This window comes from Urocitellus parryii, chromosome 10 (genome assembly GCF_045843805.1).
Source record: "Urocitellus parryii isolate mUroPar1 chromosome 10, mUroPar1.hap1, whole genome shotgun sequence".
In the NCBI taxonomy this organism is placed as follows: Eukaryota; Metazoa; Chordata; class Mammalia; order Rodentia; family Sciuridae; genus Urocitellus; species Urocitellus parryii.
In genome coordinates, this window is record NC_135540.1 from 88889586 (window position 1) to 88902064 (window position 12479).

The 12479-nt window shown below is 33.2% G+C and overlaps 1 protein-coding gene across 6 annotated transcripts in view; it reads left to right on the plus strand.

Moving 5' to 3' along the window:
* Positions 1-11679, plus strand: part of Ankrd17 (ankyrin repeat domain 17) — a 149375-nt gene extending 137696 nt beyond the window's left edge. For all 6 annotated transcript variants that reach the window (XM_026402588.2, XM_077803458.1, XM_026402590.2 and 3 more), the window contains 5 exons: positions 1484-1681; positions 6982-7230; positions 7745-7923; positions 8320-8484; positions 9475-11679. In XM_026402588.2, the coding sequence (XP_026258373.1) occupies positions 1484-1681; positions 6982-7230; positions 7745-7923; positions 8320-8484; positions 9475-9534 (851 nt within the window). In that variant the 3' untranslated portion in view covers positions 9535-11679. The remainder of the gene's footprint in view (positions 1-1483; positions 1682-6981; positions 7231-7744; positions 7924-8319; positions 8485-9474) is intronic.
* Positions 11680-12479: the final 800 nt, after the last annotated feature.

Genomic DNA, 12479 nt, shown 5'->3' on the forward strand with positions numbered 1-12479 from the left:
GTTACTATTTTTTTCCTAATTTATTTTGCATTTCATTCTTTTTTGTTTTCTTTGCTTAACTGTTTTTTTTTTATTCAACTATTTGAAATCTATTTTTATTTTGAAAAACTTTTGAGGGGGGAACGGTATTGGGGACTGAACTCAGAGGCATTGGACCACTGAACCATATCCTCAGTCCTATTTTGTATTTTATTTAGAGACAGGGTCTCACTAAGTTGGTTAGTTCCTTACTTTTGTTGAGGCTGGCTTTGAACTCACTATCCTCCAGCCTCAGCCTCCTCATCTGCTGAGATGACAGGCGTGCACCACCGCACCTAGCTGAAAAACTTTTAAAATTGCGGGGAGTGGGGAGGCGGTTGGATTGTACATTTTAAGGGAAAAAAATACTACACAGAAATGAGTACCTGTATATTCCCTCACTTTTATTATCTACTTATCAATGTCTTTTCAAACCCTCTTTTGCCTCTTTCCTTTCTGTCCCCTCTTGCTTTGCCTCTCAGGCCTTTCCTTGTTCTTCTTTCCTTCTTCTTTCCCCTCTTTTTATCCCTGTCTCTGTTTTCTTTTACTTTCTACCTTTGTCAAATCATGAGAAGGTAGGTTCCCAACATTATGATACTTCACTCCAAAGTGGGTTGGCTTCCATTCCATATTCCCAAAACATGCATTTATGCCTTCCCAGTTATGCCACTATTACTACCTTCAAGAAAATTGGAATCAATCATAGTACCTAACTCATAATACCATTATCCCAAATATATTGTTTATGAAGATTACAGGTGTGCACCACCACATCCTGCTGTCATGCAGTTTGTGATATTGAATCCTTTGAGGAGTCCAATTTTTCCACAAATGTCTTCAAATTTATCTTTTTTTAATTATTAGATTTAGACCAGTCATTTCCAAGAGGAGTATCACATAGGTGATATGTTTCAAACTTCACTCCGTATTATATTAGAAGTACTAAATGGTAGATTATTTTGTTACTGACTGTGGAAACCAAAGCCACTTGGTTAAGCTGCCAACATCAGATTTCTTTATTGTAGAAGCATACCTGTGACTCTGTGGTTGAGGGATGGGGGGAATAGCTGGAGAATAAAACTTAAATTAAGGCACTACTACATAGGTGCTCTCCCAGTACATCACCAGACCCTTTCCTATAGATTTTTAAAGATAGAAATTTAATTCCTTAACCTTTAAGCCTGTTTAAATTACAAGTTGATATTATCAGTACTTCATAATAGCAAATAATAAATGAAATATTAGAATTAAATGTGAAATCATCCCCTTAATGATTTTTTTCTTTTTATAGTTATCTTTATAAAATGAAGAAGTGACAGTGGACTGAAAGAAGTAACCAAGGAGAAATTTTTTTAATAATTAAATAGTTTCAGATATATCTGTAGCCTCTTAAAATTTTGACTTTGTCTAATTCTCTCCTAATGGTAATAACTGTTATAAATTATTATGGTCTTCTCTTTTATAGGTATTGTCAATATGGACTCGCCATATGGTTCCGTAACACCTTCTTCTACACATTTGGGAAATTTTGCCTCAAACCTTTCGGGAGGTCAGATGTATGGACCTGGAGCACCCCTTGGAGGAGCACCTGCAGCTGCTAACTTTAACAGACAGCATTTTTCCCCACTTAGTTTGTTAACTCCATGTTCATCAGCATCAAATGGTGAGTACTAATAGGTATAATTCCAAAAGAAGAATTGTATGTGTTCCTTTTTTTTTTTTTTTTTTTTTTTTTTTTTTTTTTTTTTTTTTTTTGATGGTGGTGGTAGGAGATACAGGGGATTGAACCCAGGGTATATAACCACTGAGCCACATCTCCAGCCCTTTTTATTTTTTTGTTTTGAGACAGGTCTCCATAAGCTGCTGAGACTGGCCTTGAACTTGAGATCCTCCTGCCTCAGCCTCCCCAGATACATGCATTACAGGCATGTGCCACCATGCCAGATTTTTTTCTTTGATCTTGGTGCTGTGATTGAACCCAGGGCCTCCTTATATAACTATATTGTTGATACATTGTCTTTGATGCTATTAAAATTGCTTCATTGCAACATTCCAAGAACTTTGTAGGACAAAAAACATTAAAACCTCTAGAAAAATTGAAAGAATAGTTCAAGAAACTCATATTTCCTTTACTTGAACTAAAGATTTCATTACATTTATTTTCCCTGTTTGCTTTTTTGTTGCTGTTTTTTTAAATTTGAAAACACAATTAAGATGTAGATATACTTCATACCTAAAAACAATGCATTACTTAAGAATTAGGACCTTTTCTTAAACAACTACAATATTATTGCCAAATACCAAATAGATTAATAGATTAACATTCAGATGCAATTATATAATACTAATTCACTACTAATCTTGATACACAGTCCATGTTCAAATAGTCCCAGATCTAAGATTCAGAGCATGATTTTTTTTATTTGCATTCTTCTCCTAAAAATGTTTCCCAAAACTGTATAAGCTTAAGGCCCCACAAAAACCTAGATCTGCCCTAATCTCTAAAACCTATTTTTTCTCTACTATATCAGTTTATTTTATAATAATATGACTCAGAATTACATTTTTCTTTTTTTATATTAAATAAATTATGAGAGACGAGAAAACTATTTTAGGCCCTTTTCACAGCAAAGAATATAGGTCCATCTAAGGAATCCCAAGGAAAATGATGTTATAAGGCTATATGGGATCATTTTTAGAACCATACAGGACTTAAAAGTAGCTATGTTCATATCCCCTCCCTCTCCATCTACCATTGTCTTTTCCTGTGAGTCTTTTTTTGTTTTTTTACTGATTTTGGCTTGAACTCTGTTAGATGTGAATATAGCGGCTACTCCTACTTGCTTTCGAATTCTATTTGAAATATTAACCCTTTTGCTTGCAGTCTGTGTATGTCTTTAGCATTGAGGTGAGTTTCTTGTAGGCAGTATACCATCGGGGGTTTCTCGTTCATTTGTTTGTCTTTTTTTGTGTGTGGTTGTGGTGGTGGTGGTGGCGGGTAGTGGGGGGAATACTGGATCCCAGGGGTGCTTTACCACCGAACTGTATTCCTGGTCTTTTTTTAATTTTTACTTTGAGATGTGGTCTCACTAAGTTACTGAGGCTTGCTTTGAACTTGTGATCCTTCTGATTACAGGTATGCATCACCGTGCCCAGCCTGAGTCTTGTTATTCAATTTATTAAGCCAGTTTTGTCTTTTGAGAATTAAGGCCATATACATTGAGGATTATTATTGAAAGATATGGCCTAGTTCCTGTCATTTTTTCTTCTCATAGTTTTGAATACTCTGTACGTTCATTTCTTCCTGATTTACTCATTTTAGAGATATAGTTGTTTACTAATGAGATTTATTCTTTCCAATGTCTTCATTATGTTTATCTTTATTCTCCTTCTGTGTAGGATTGATTCCTTTAAGTATCTTCTGTAATGATGGCTTAATAGTTATGAGATTCTTATGCTTAGCCTGGAAATTCTTTATTTCATCTTCATATCTGAAGGAAATTTTTATTGGATATAATTATATATAACCCAGGTTGAGTTATTTTCTTTAGGGCTTCAAATTATTGAGATCCTTTAGAGTTCATGCTGAGAAATCTGCTGTTGTTCTGATGGACTTATCTTTAAATGTGATTTGGAGCTTCTCTCTCGAAATTTTTAACATTTTTTTCTTTGTTCTTTACTTTGGGAAGTTTCTGGAGAGCTTCTTTTCTAGTCAAGTCTATTTCGGGTTCTAGATGCCTCCCGTACCTGGATGTGCATGTTTTTCCCAAAGATTTGGGAAAGTTTCTGTTAATTTCACTAAATAGGTTTTCTGTGCCTTTATTCTATAGCTTTTCTCCCTCATCTGTTCCTATAAGTTATAGTCTTTTAATGGTGTCTCAGAGATCTTGTATGTTCTATTTATTGTTTCTTTTTTCTTTATTATTGTCAGAATGTAAGAATTTATCAACCTTGTCTTCAAACTCTAATATGCCTTCTTCCACTTGATCTAGTCTGTTGTAAGGCTTTCAACTGCATTTTATCTGACCTATTGAAATTTTCATTTCCAAGATGTTTGGTTGTTTTTCAGAATTTTTCTTTATTGAATTTTCTTTCATACCCTGCATTGTCTTCCTTAATACATTTAGTTGTTTACTTATATCCTCTTGGAATTCATTAATCTTTTTTAAAAAAATCATTCTTTTTAATTCTTTTCTCAGCTATTTATCTACTTTGAAATCTTTGGGATCAGTTACTAATGAGTTACAACCTTTAGGATGTGTCATATTCACTGTATTTTCATATTTCTTGCATTTCTATGTTGAGTCTGTACATCTATTGGAATGGATATCCCTTTAACTTTTGTGAAGATCTTCTTAGTAACCTGCTCTTGACAGTGTGCCCTGGGACACTGGTGTATTTTGTAATATCTGCATAATTCTACTTCAACAACATAGCATGGTTTCCATCACTATTTCTACTGTGATTCATGGGTTTTAACATAATATGTGCTGTGTTGGAGCCTGAGGGACCTGCTTTCTCTGTAGGTCTCATGTGCATGGGATCCCTCTGGTAGTTTAAGCAGGTGTGATGTAGACAACAGAATATATGGTATAGGTGGTATACACTCTCTGTGGTTACTCCTCCAGTCTTGTCAGGAATGATATGTCCATCTGATACATTATGGAAACAACCTATGTTGAGGCCCTTCATAGGGGAGGTGTCTACAGCCTTTTGTGTATTTTTTTCTTTGCTGTTATTATGGGAGTGAATGTCCAGGAAGTAGGTCTTCAGGCTTTAGTACCCCATAGAGGAAAGCAAACAACATGGACAACAACAAATAAAAGCCCAGATAAATAAATAAATTTTTTAAAAAGCAGAAATGAAGGAGGGAAAAATAACATAGACTAAAAAGTTTATATTAAGTTAAAAAAATAATAAAAATAAATTAATTTTACAAAAAAGTAATAATTTCATTGGTGCCTGCCTATTATTCTAGCTAATAGGGAGGCTGAGGCAGGCGGATCCCAAGTTTAAAGCCAGCCTGGGCAACTTAGCAGACCCTGTCTCAATATAAAAAATAAGCAGGACTGGGGATGTTACTCAGTGATAGACCACTTGCCTACATTGTACATGGTCCTGGATTTAATCCCCACTACTGGATTCAAGAAAAAAAAAAAAAAAAGATCACAAGAACTCATTGAGAGGTGCAGTAAGTTTAACTGAAATGGATCCCAGTGAGCACTAGTGAGATGGAATTGATCACCACAGCACTTACTCTTTTTTCTAAGTGTTTTTAAAAGCATAGTATCACATAATACCATAGTATTATGAGTGGCATATGCCCATAATCCCAGCAACTAGAAAGGTTGAGGCAGAAGGATCACAAGTTAAAGGTTAGCCTCAGTAATTTAGCAAGACCCTGTCTCAATATAAAGTCTTAAAGGACTGGGGGATGTGTAGTTTAGTGGTAGAGCATGTGCTTTCACATGCATGAAGGCCTAGTTTTGATTCCTATCATCACCACAGTACAAAACAAAAACTTAATAGTGACTAAATTTTTCTTTGACTTCCCAATTCCCTCAAAAGTGCCTTGGCAAATAGTAGCACTATGTCATGTTAGAGGTGTATATGTGTAGATAGATGACTTCATAATTTACATCTATCATCTATCCACATCCCATATCTATCCATCATCTACCACATTCACATATAGCAAACTGTATATGGAAAATGTATAAATAATTAAAAATGTATAAATAATTAAATGGAAAAATATTGTCTCTGGGCAGTATGTAAGGTAGTTATAAATAGATTGTAGATCTGCATGTTAACAGTTTTGACTTTTAAACTATACTGGTCGGGTGGGTCACATCTGTAATCCAGCTACTCAGGAAAACTGAGGCGTGGGATCAGAAATTTGAGGTCAGTCTGGATAACTTATCGAGGACCTTGTCTCCAAAGTAAGAAGACCTGGGGGGTTGTGGCTCAGTGGTAGAGTTCCCCTGGGTTCATTCTCCATTAATGCAAGAAAATTAACTTCAAACTTCTACTTTCTTTAAGTTTAAATGTATTTTAATATTTTAGCTTTCCACATGCAATAAATTTTGTTATTTTGTGTTTTTTTTTTTTGTCTCAATAATAGAGTTGGAATCCCTAATAAGTATTCTCAAACTGGCTTTATTAAAATCCATACCTTATTTTTATTTTTTTTAAGATTTTTTAGTTGTCAATTAATCTTTATTTATTTATATGTGGTGCCGAGAATCGAACCCTGTACCTCACATAAGCCAGGCAAGTGTTCTACCACTGAGCCACGACCCCAGCCCTCTATACCTTATTTTGATAAGTAAAGTTTTAGGTTGTTATTACCAAGAGTAACTTTTATAGACTACCCGTGGGAAAATAAAATAAACTAGAGTAACTTTTATAGACTACCCGTGGGAAAATAAAATAAACTAGGATAATGAAACAGTTTCCTATTAGTATTTTATGAGCATATGTCATTTTTTTCCCCTTAAACTAGGTATTCCCAATTTTGTAGATAGTTGAATCTCTTTTGTTTTTTCATCATAACAAAGCAAAAAGTAAGTGTTCCCGAAAAAGTACTGTTTGGGAATTGCCAGTACAGGCAGTGTTTTGTTTTTTGTTTTTGTTTTATTTAACAATGTGTTCTCATTGTTCTGGTGTTATATTTTAGTTAGTGTCAAGATTACTTTATTTGAATGTTAATTAGTCTAAATGGTTTATTATATAAGTAGTTAACTACCTTGTGGCATTGACATTTTTACATTCTACCACAAAGTCATAGAAGTTTAACCAGATTTTAATATGCATTAACTTATTATTTGAACGTTATTCTTATATTTAATTTTTCCCCAGTGAATACATATTTGAAATATCTTCAGAGTTTAAGATTTGGTTTTACAAAATTATATATTCTGTAGGTGACCTGTATTCTATTTCAAAATGTCTCTTCTCCAGATTCTCCTGCACAGTCAGTATCCTCTGGAGTTCGTGCACCATCTCCTGCCCCATCATCAGTACCTTTAGGGTCAGAAAAGCCCAACAATGTCTCTCAGGACAGGAAAGTTCCAGTTCCTATTGGGACTGAACGCTCTGCACGTATCAGGCAAACTGGAACTTCAACTCCATCTGTTATTGGAAGTAATTTGTCCACATCAGTAGGGCATAGTGGCATCTGGTCCTTTGAAGGGATTGGTGGCAGTCAAGGTATGATATGCTATCCTACTCACTAGATATTAAATTTATGCATTTAACTATACTACTTAAACAGTATCTAACTTTCATAATCTTAATTTTAAAAGATCTTTATTACTATCTTTGTTTTGACTTGTGAATCACTTTTTGTTCAGTTCCCATATGATCTCTCCTTTGCTTTAATTTATCAATGCTTACTGAAAATAGGCTAATTAAAGCATGTTAATTCTTTTCATCATATTAAGATGTTACCATTTCTTTTGAGATCATTAGGTTTTATCTTAGTTTTGTTATGTTTTGTAACACAAAGTGTTTTTATATCACTTCCCACAAACATGGAAGTGTTATAAAAATATGTATGTGTGTGTTTATGTGCATGTATTTCTGTGTGTATGTATGTGGGTTTGTATATCCTAGTCTGAAAGAATCCACAGCCCAGTGTGACAACACTTATAAAAATATAAATTGCTTCGTTTAGCTGTTCTTCAATTTTAAATGTTACCAATTTTTGTTTCTTTTCCCTCAGACAAAGTAGACTGGTGTAACCCTGGGATGGGAAATCCCATGATTCACAGGCCAATGTCTGATCCAGGAGTGTTTTCACAGCATCAAGCAATGGAGCGAGATAGTACAGGAATTGTAACTCCTTCTGGTACATTCCATCAGCATGTTCCTGCAGGATACATGGACTTTCCTAAAGTTGGGGTAATGGTGATTTAAACTGGCATTTTCATTATTTCAAAATATTTCTTATCATGAACCTTCTTTTACTTGCAAGTATATTAACATTTACTTGTAATATGAAGCTGGCGCTTGGACTGCAAATACTAGTCAAATTCTGGCTAAAATATAACTTCTTTAAGTCTTGATTTTTACCTTAGAGGAGTGTTTTTTTGCCAAAATATTTTGGATATAGTAGATGTATTTATAACCTAATGTTAAAAAAAACTTAAAATAATTTTTAATTTCCCTATATAACACACACACATTCCCAAAATGAGATAAAGTTTTAAATATCAGTTTTAAAGCTGCTGACTCTATTGGCAAAAAGTAAATAGTGTATTGAATGTTAATTTGGGTTTTTTTTTTCCTTTTTATAAGGGTATGCCTTTTTCTGTGTATGGGAATGCAATGATTCCTCCAGTAGCTCCTATCCCTGATGGTACTGGAGGACCCATATTTAATGGCCCTCATGCTGCAGATCCCTCTTGGAACTCACTGATAAAAATGGTTTCAAGCTCTACAGAAAATAATGGTCCTCAAACGGTAAGATTGATTATTCAGCAAGCAAACATTTATTTAATGTTTATGAAATGCAAGGACAAATAGGATTCAAGTATATTATGGTAACAAAAGAATGTAATTATAGGATCAGTTGAGGAAACTGATTTAATTTAGATGAAATATAGCAGAAGGGTGGGAAATGCTATAAAAGGGAGTTGTTTGGGGTAAGATTATGGAACACCATCATATATACCATTGGGTAGCAAATAATAGATAAAAGATTTTAAGTTACAAGTCAATTGTCTTGTAAAATAATTTTAGGTTGACATAAAAATTTAGTGGTGATATGAAAGGGGCCATCTAGAGATTATTTGTTAAAAGTATATACATGTTGGGGCTGGGGTTGTAGCTCAGTGGTAGGTTCCTTGCCTAGCATGTATGAGGCACTGGGTTTAATTCACAGCACTACATACAAATAAACAAATAAAATAAAGATCTGTCAATAACTTAAAAGAAATACATATCAAAACTATCATTGACTCTAAAAATTACATTTATATTTGTAAATTTATCATATTTGGTATGTTTAATGATTCATCGTCTTCAACAGCCACTAATCTGTATCTACAAGTGAGGATTTTGAAAAACAAAATGTTGATAAATAATATCCTGTTTGAGGAATGAGAGAAGTAGATATTTAATGGCCCTCATGCTGCAGATCCCTCTTGGAACTCACTGATAAAAATGGTTTCAAGCTCTACAGAAAATAATGGTCCTCAAACGGGGACTGGAGTTGTAGCTTAGTGACAGAGCACTTTTTTAATATGCACATGGCCCTGGGTTTGATCTCTAGCACTACAGAAAAATAAGAAGTGGATCTTAACAGTGTTTTTCTCCATTTTTTTCTAGTACATTGCAAATTGGATATAACTTAGGTGTTTAGTACATAGGTACTAAGAGTATTTCATTAGTATTTAATGAAGTATATGTGTTAAATATATATTTGATAAAATATGTATTTTCTATTCATAGGTATGGACTGGGCCCTGGACACCTCACATGAACAGTGTGCATATGAACCAGCTTGGCTGATGAGGATCAGCTTGTTAGCCTGCAAATTCCTTTTCATTCAGAGGAAATCACAAGTGGCTGGAAAAAAAAAAAAAAATTACGCTCCCAAATCATTCTACTGATGTGCTTGACTGAAGTGTGTAGGCTTTTTGCAGAAGAACTTACTAACTGACCTATTTTCTGTGAACATTTGTGACTGCTCATTCCCCATCATCATCTGTTTTACCTTAGTTAGCATTTTTCTTATCATTTTTCTTTTTTTCTTTTCCTCTTCCCCTTTGGACATAACTTTCTGTTGAAGCTGTTCATTGGCTGGTTGGTTTTAGTACTGTAAACTGCTTCTGAGCAAACACGGAAATTTAGCAAAATTATGTAAACTTGATCCTGAAGTTTTAGAATGGCAAATAAATGTACAATTGTTTACATAACAGAAAAAGGCTAAGCAGAAAGTAAATTTCAATATGTCAGTATAGAGGCTCTACTTTATGTAGACTTAAATTAATGTGAGATATGTACCTTCATATTCAGAAATCTGGATGTTTCCTTCATACATTAAACTATTAATAAGCATAACTTTTCTACTTGTGTAATTTAAGTATAAAGTAAAATAATGGGCATTATCAGTGGATGTTTCCCTACATTGGCTTTTAAAACACTCGCCCCTCTCTTTTGGGTTTGTAGCAAGGCACATACAGAAGAAATTTCTAACTTTCCCTTGTCTTGTTATTACTTTTCCACACTCCTAGAATTAATTCTCTTCACTTTCTTCTCTTTTTGCCTGTTATCACTAATACCAGTAAAATTCTCCTGCTAATAGTGCAAAAATTCTGTAAAGATTTTCCTATAATGATTGCTACAGAGATGGAGCATCTTCATCATCGCCAATGGTTTCTTCTAACCACAAAATGTTTAGACTTTTTTGAGAATTTAAAAAGCCACCACTGTTACAGTCAGCATATACAAGTTCTTAATATACTGTTTATTATTAAACAATTCAGTGTACTATTTTATATTGGATAATATTGATTCTTAACATTGGCTTTCCATTTATCAAGGCATCATAAAATTTTCAATTTTCATTAATTTAGTGAGAAGTATTTCTTTTTTAGTTTGAAAGGCTTCTTGCTCTCTACACTTGTATATTATCAATGAAAAGGATCAACAGCTAACTTGGGTTCAAGTAATAAAAGAAAGTTTGCGTTTGTCATTAAGACAGTTTATGGTAGATACATGAATACAAAGATTACAACATAAAGTCTCCATTTATCCTGTTTATGTAAGATACAGGACCACACTAAACTATTCAGTGGGATTTATATATTCCATCCACTTGAAACAATAAACAGCAATGTATCCGAGAAGAATACGTGTCCTGCCCTGTCTCCTATGGAAAAATAAATTATATGGTTGAAATGTAAAAGAAAGCATAAAAGTGAAGTAATGTATATATATCAATTTGTCTTTTTTTTTTTTTAGTTAGACACAAATTCTACACTGGTAAAACATAAACTAGAATTCAGATAAATTACCCAGAGTTGAAAGTATGATTCCTTGGCTGTTCAAGAAAATGAATATTTCTTGCCTCTGATAATCTGACTAAAGAATAGAAAGTTGATTTTTTTCAAACACATCTAGAAGTCTATAAACAACACCCTCATGTTTTAATTTAGCATATAATCTTAAAATATATAATTTTGTTAAAATATGTAAATTTGTTTTTTCACTTGACTATGCCCAAATTTAAAGGAAAAGATAGAAGATCTACAAATAAATAGTAATGAAATAAACTACAGCACTTTACTAAAAAGGGGGTGTAATGTTATTTAACAAAGTATATATGACTTTTGCCAGTGTTCTATATTTTTTTGCCTATTTCTTTTCTGTGTTAACTAGAGTTATTTTCAACTTAATCTTCCTGGAGAGCAGATACTACTCAGTATTTATTACAACACATGAATTTGGTTGTTTCCTCACTAAACAGAATTTCTTAATATGGGGTGACATTCAAAATGCAGGGGGAAAATCCCTTTATTTTCTTGACTTTAAAAACTGGAGCAGGTGAATATAGATTGGAATGCTCCATATTTTGAGATCAGGCTTGTGAAGTACATGATTTTAGAAGTCTGTACTAGGAACATTTTTCAAATACATTTTTTATATTTCAGATGTAATAACAGTGCATATTTATTTGAACAATAAAAAAGCAATTTTTTGAGACCCTGAAGGTCTTATTTTCTTCCAAAGTATGCAAGATATATACATGCAGAACACATTGTGTTTATTTCCTCTTATTTTTAAGAAGTGATTTAATTCTTGGAAATAATCCATGGGTTATTTCACACCTTAATTTCCCAAGTAGTATCTCAATTACTCTGCAACCTATTTATACCAACTATTCCATTTTAAAAATGACTGCTTAGCATTTCCAACAAAATCCCCCTTTCATATCTTTTCAACATATAAACATAACCAGCAAAACTGATTTTAGTGTTTATATGAAAGAAAATTATGTTTTCTATTATTATAAAGTAAAATCATTTTTATTTTACTAGTAGAATATTTTTTTTTTATAAATCATGAGTAGTCATTGTTGTTCTCTGGGGAAACAAAATAGGTAAATAGTGTATTAAGTATTCCTGCTTGTTCTTCAAAAAGTATTCAATCTGTCTTTCGACTCAAATTACCTAAATACACATTTCATTAAAATAATGTTGCACACTATATTATTCACTTTATCTTTAAAATAGTACAAGGTATTATAAATTGGGAAACTCAGGATCGTAAAGCCTCTTCAAATCCTCGGATTCAGTCTATTTTCACTTTGATATTTTTCAAAAACACTCTTATAAGCTAGGCTTATAGATTACTGGTATAGTGCTTTCCTAGCATTTACAAGGCCCTGGGTTCAGTCAATCACCAAAACATTTTTCACTCCCACAGATCTGACATTAAAGTGTACCAAAACA